Source organism: Emiliania huxleyi (genome assembly GCF_000372725.1).
Source record: "Emiliania huxleyi CCMP1516 unplaced genomic scaffold EMIHUscaffold_1162, whole genome shotgun sequence".
Taxonomy (NCBI): Eukaryota; Haptophyta; order Isochrysidales; family Noelaerhabdaceae; genus Emiliania; species Emiliania huxleyi.
Genome location: NW_005201439.1, coordinates 1 through 4,945, shown reverse-complemented (window position 1 = coordinate 4,945; position 4,945 = coordinate 1). Strand labels below are relative to the sequence as shown.

Below are 4,945 nucleotides of genomic sequence, written 5' to 3'. Positions count from 1 at the left end.
GGATCCCAGTACCCGAGCGGGCCGGTCGCCCCAAGCTCGGTCTCGACGCCCATGGTCGGCGAGGCCGCGCCGCGCGCCGCGCGCGTCGCAGGCGCCAGCGGCGCGGCGAAGCTGGGTCCGGAGCAGGAAGTCAGGGCGAGCATCGGCAAAATTGCTTCACAGAAAAAAATCCGCGATACGGATCATCCGGCCCGCTGGGTGCGCTTCTGAGCTCCCCGGCCCTGGATGTGAGGCTAATGATTGCACTCCAAGTGCTCCAAGTGCTCCAAGCGGAGCTGCGGACGGCTTCCGTTGTGGACCCTGTCGTGTGGGTGAACCCTGCCCAGCCCCCCTCCGTGTCGCGATGCGCTCCCCGCTCCCGTTCCCCTGTGTCCCTGATCGTCCTTACAAGATCCTGCTCGTGCAGGTGGGGACCCTGTCCTTCTCCCACCCCTTGAGCCTTGTTTGGTGTGTCCGTTTTATTTATTTATTATGGATCTCGTCGAGAGCGTTTTGCGGCCGGGTGGGAGAGCTGTCGTCTAATGTGTCACTGTGTACGTCATGTCAGTCTTGGTCACAAGTACGGTCGATCCGTCAAAGCGATACACTCGTCGTCACGATCACGTTCGTTGGACGGCTTGCACGGAGCTCAACAAAACAACTCTAACACTCACACGTAATTTGGGGCCTGGAGCCCTGGTCACGCGCGCGCGAGACGTGCAGACAGGGTTGCCAGGTGAGAGCGAATGGCGCGGTTCACGCCTCGCACAACAGAGAGAGAGATGCGCTCTGCATGGTGGGACATAAAAGAGAGCGAGTACTTGGGCGAGTAGGCCGTGCGGTCAACGCTGCCGCGCGCGACTTTGCGCGCGAGGCGGCGCAGCTTGAGAACGGCGGTGGGCGAGAAGCCGCCGCCGAACGTCTCGTGGAGCAGCAGGTTGAAGTTGTTGCGCTTGACAAAGATCGCGTCGTGGTAGAGACCACGATGCCCCTTGACGTAGCCGTGGCCACTCTTGTGGTCGAAGGGTTGGCCGGGCTGCCCGCGCGCCTTGCAGCCCATGTTTAGGCGGCGGGCCTTCTCCTCGGTGTTGCCGAAGGCGTAGGAGTGGCCAACGGAGGCGGGCGCGTGCCGCCACTCGAGGCGTTGCCAACGCCCGGCGAGGAGGTCTTGAGGAGGGGCGTCCAGAGCTTGATTTCATTCACTTCATCGCACCCCCCCGGTCCCGCATGGGGTTCTGCGAGGTCAGTCTTGTACCCCTCGTTGTACTGCCGGGTGAGCTCTGGTTTCTCCTTGTCGCCGTGCACGACCGGCGCGTTGGCCGGGGCGCGCATCGCGTCCGCCCAGGCGGCGAGGACGCCGTCGTGGGGCCGCCGGTGGTGGGCCTTGTTGTAAAGGTAGCGTGAAGGCGGTGTCGATGTTGCACCCGCCCATCTCGGTCGGCAGCTGCGCCTGGAGCCACGCGAGGTCGCGGAGCGCCTGGGGCGAGGCGTCGGCGCGAGCAATGCCCTCAAAGGACTTGCGGATGCGGTTGTGCGCAAACTCGAGAGCCTCGCACGCGACATTGGGCGGCGTGATGCCGGCAATGTACTTGGTCTTTGCGCAGGCAATCCGTTGGACGAGGTTGAGGCGGCGCTGCGAGGTGTTCGTGACGCAGCCAGTGTCGAGCTCTGTGCCAGCACGCACAGGAAGAGCCGTACGGCAAGAAGAGCTCGATGGGGAGCGAGAACCGTCACGCCGGAGAGTAGAATGTGCAACATTTTCGCGCGCTTGCGGCGCGCGCGACTTTTATTTACCGTTTTGCCCCGGGCGGCCCACCTTTGAGAGATTTTAGAAAACCAACCTTCTTCACCTTTGAGAGAGAGAGAGATTTTTAGTTTGTCACCTTTGTCGTTTTGGCCGTGCTTTTTAGCCTAGGATATCATACCATGGCATATCCGATCACCACGACAGGCCTGCGCCCTGCGCCTCGTGCTCTTGGTACTCGCTGTGAGCACTGTCGTTGCAACGGTCTCAGAGTCCTGGTACACACTCCTGTCCTCCTGTGTGCGACGACGCAAGAGAAGCGAACCAAACAAGTCCCCGCTGTGGGCGGCATCCTGCCGGCAATCGGGTATCCGACGGCATGACTTGCGAGTCGAGCTCACGGAACACGACGGCAGTCGATCCCCCATGGCCCGTCTTCCCAAGATTTGTTTGTTTTGCGCACGAGATTTGGTCACATGACCAGCAAAAGGGCTTCGGATCGCTGGTCGAGCGACCCGGGGGATGCCCCGGCCCCCGCGCGCCTGACCCAGGCGCGAAAAACGAATCTGCGAGGCGTGGCCGCTCGCGCGGCCCGATGGGGAGGAGGGGAAGACGTAGGGCGTGCTTGCGCGCCTTCCAACTGAGGCCCCTCCAACCCACCCGCGCTAGGTCTCGGGGGACGCAGGGGTCAGCCCCGCGCGACCTCGGGAACTAGCCGGGGCAGTCGGAGAAGGGGCAACTCCGTGCACTGACGGTCGGCCGCCAGAAAACACGCCTGCGTGGATCGCGTCACACCAATCCTCGCTACCCAACGCGGCCAAAGGATATCCACCTCGAGAACCTCGAGAAAGGGCTAAGCAAAAAAGAAAAATCGACGCTAACTGGCGCCGCGCTGGCTGTTCTCCGCTGTGCACGCCGGCAGACATGGCCGCCGCCGCCGCCGCCGCGCTCCTCCTCTCCGCCCCTCTCGGCATGGTGGTCGATCCCGCCTGCGCCGCGCCGGCCGTGCGGCTGTCCAGGATCCTGCCGATGATGCCCGCCGTCTCGCCGGAGGCCGCCGCGGAGCGCGTCGTCCAGTTTGCGGCGGACGTCGGGCCGTCGCAGCTGGCGTGGGTGCCTTCGAGCGACGTCTTCACGGGCGACGCGGAAGCGGTGCGCTCCGTCGAGCGGCTCGCCTTCCTCGCCGGCGGGAGCCAGTGGGCGTGGACCGAGGGCGGCGCGCCGCCGCAGCAGCTGCAGCCGGCGGCGGCGGCGCCGGTCGAGACGCACGCCGTCTCCGCGCCGGCGGAGCTCGCGGCGGTGGGCGGCGGCGAGGTGTGGGTGCGCGACCTCGACGCGGGCGGCTCGGCGCCGGTCCTCTCCGTCGCCGGCGCCGACGGCGCGGGCGGCCTCCTCGCGCTGAGCAGCGGCCGCTTCCTGCTCGCTTCCGGCGGCGGCCGGCTGCTGCTGCTCGAGCAGGACGAGGGGCTCGAGGGGCTGGGCGGGATCGGAGGGCGCCCCCCCGAGTGGCAGGCGCTCGAGCTCCTCCCGGACGGCGCCCTCGGCGGACCCCTCCGCTCCCTCTGCGTCTCATCGACCGAGGACGAGCTCTTCTTTGCTGCCGGAGGCGGGACGCCTCCCACAAGCCTCCCACAAGTCCCAGACACGTCCCACGCGTCTCCCAGCCACCTCCGCCACGCCTCTCAGACACGTCCCGGGCGCCCTTCTCACGCCCGCTCACGCCTGCTCACTCCGCCTGCCGACTCGCTCCCAGGCGCCGTGTTGCGCGCGCCGCTCACCGCCGAAGCGAGGCTCGCAGACCCCTCCCGTCCCCGCCCGCGTGGGACACGTCGCGGACACGTCCTGGACGCGCCGTGGCGTGGACGTGCCTTCTAGGCTCGCCGCCTCGCCGGAGCCGTTCGTCTCGACGGCGCCGTCAGACGCCGCGGCGCTCGCGACAGACGCGCAGGCGTGCCCCTTGCCACCCGGGACCGGCCGCTGTCCCCCTCGCCGCTTGCCTCTCGTGCTTCGGCCCACCGCCCATCGACAGCGCCGACCCGTCGCCCCGTGACGCCCCTCTCGCACGTTGCCGCTCTCACCGCTCGCTTGCCCCCTCCCCTCCCCCGCAGCGCAACCTGTACGTCTGCGTCGACGAGGGCGTGCGCGTCTTCGACGAGCAGGGCGAGGAGAGCCTCGTGATCAGCACGCCCGCGCCCGCAACCGGCGTCTGCTTTGGCCGCTTCGGCGGCAGCTCCCTCTCCACCCTCTTCGTCGGCGCGGCAGACTCGATCTGGGCGCTGCCGACGCAGGTGCAGGGCGCCGAGGCGTCGCGCTCGTTCCGCTTCCTCAAGCAGATCGAGAAGCAGGTGCAGGCGCAGCGGCACGAAAACTGGTGACCGGTGGTGAGCCGGCGCCAGACCGCACGTCGGCGCACGTCGCCCCAGCTCACCAACGGGGGGTGGGGCGCGGGGTCGGCGAATGTGTCGCCGAGTACTTTTGCGGCGGGGCGCGTGGGCCACGACACTTTTCTCTCTTTTGCTTCCATATTTCCGAGGTGTGGCCAATGCTTTCAAAATGTATCTCGTAGCCGTACTGACGTTTCGCTGGGGAGTCTCTCTCTCGCGGAATCTCCGGGGGTGTTCAATTCAATTTTATTAGACGCAATTACACGTTTGCGCGCGCAGGGCCGACGGCGGACGAGCGAGAGACATGACGCATGTGCATGCGGGATGCGGCCCGCGCCCCGCGCGCCGCGGCGCGCGGGGGGGCGTCTCTCTTCTCTATTATGTTTTTTTATCTCACACGTATTATCATTATTTTTATATCGCGTCGCCGCGCGCGGCCACAAGAACTGACATGCGCGTCACAGTGCCGCACGGCAGGACGCCAGGCGCGCACGCACACGCTTTCTTTGCCCCTCGCCTCGCGCGCGAACCCGCACCCCGGGCCCCAGGCGCAAGTGCTACTCCTCGCGCGCCTCACACCACGAGCCCGGCTCCCCGCGCACGCTGACAACACACGCCTCAGCGCACCTGCCGGCCCCGCACACGTAAAAGGACCGGGGCGAGCCGCAGCCCCGGCCGCGTAGTCCACATCCGTCGCCCCGCCGCAAGGGGCCCCGGCGCCCCTCCCTGTACGCTAGCCAGAGTGGGCCATGCACTCGGTCGTCCACTTGTCGCCGTCGAACTTGGAGACGAACTGTTCCGGGATGGGCACCTCCTTGAACTCGTCGTCGTCCGTCTT

General features: G+C 66.8%; 2 protein-coding genes across 2 annotated transcripts in view; one reads left to right on the top strand and one right to left on the bottom strand.

The window, feature by feature from the left end:
• Lhcf26_2 (Lught harvesting protein) overlaps nucleotides 1–145 on the bottom strand; it is a 1,250-nt gene extending 1,105 nt beyond the window's left edge. The window contains exon 1 of the mRNA XM_005791045.1: nucleotides 1–145. The gene's annotated coding sequence lies outside the window, so the exon portion shown is untranslated.
• A 2,550-nt stretch (nucleotides 146–2,695) lies between these two features.
• EMIHUDRAFT_251726 (hypothetical protein) lies at nucleotides 2,696–4,098 on the top strand (the record flags this gene model as incomplete). Its single annotated transcript, XM_005791044.1, has 3 exons — nucleotides 2,696–2,919; nucleotides 3,130–3,358; nucleotides 3,832–4,098. 3 exons carry the CDS (start codon nucleotides 2,696–2,698, stop codon nucleotides 4,096–4,098), a joined length of 720 nt encoding a protein of 239 aa, XP_005791101.1.
• Nucleotides 4,099–4,945: the final 847 nt, after the last annotated feature.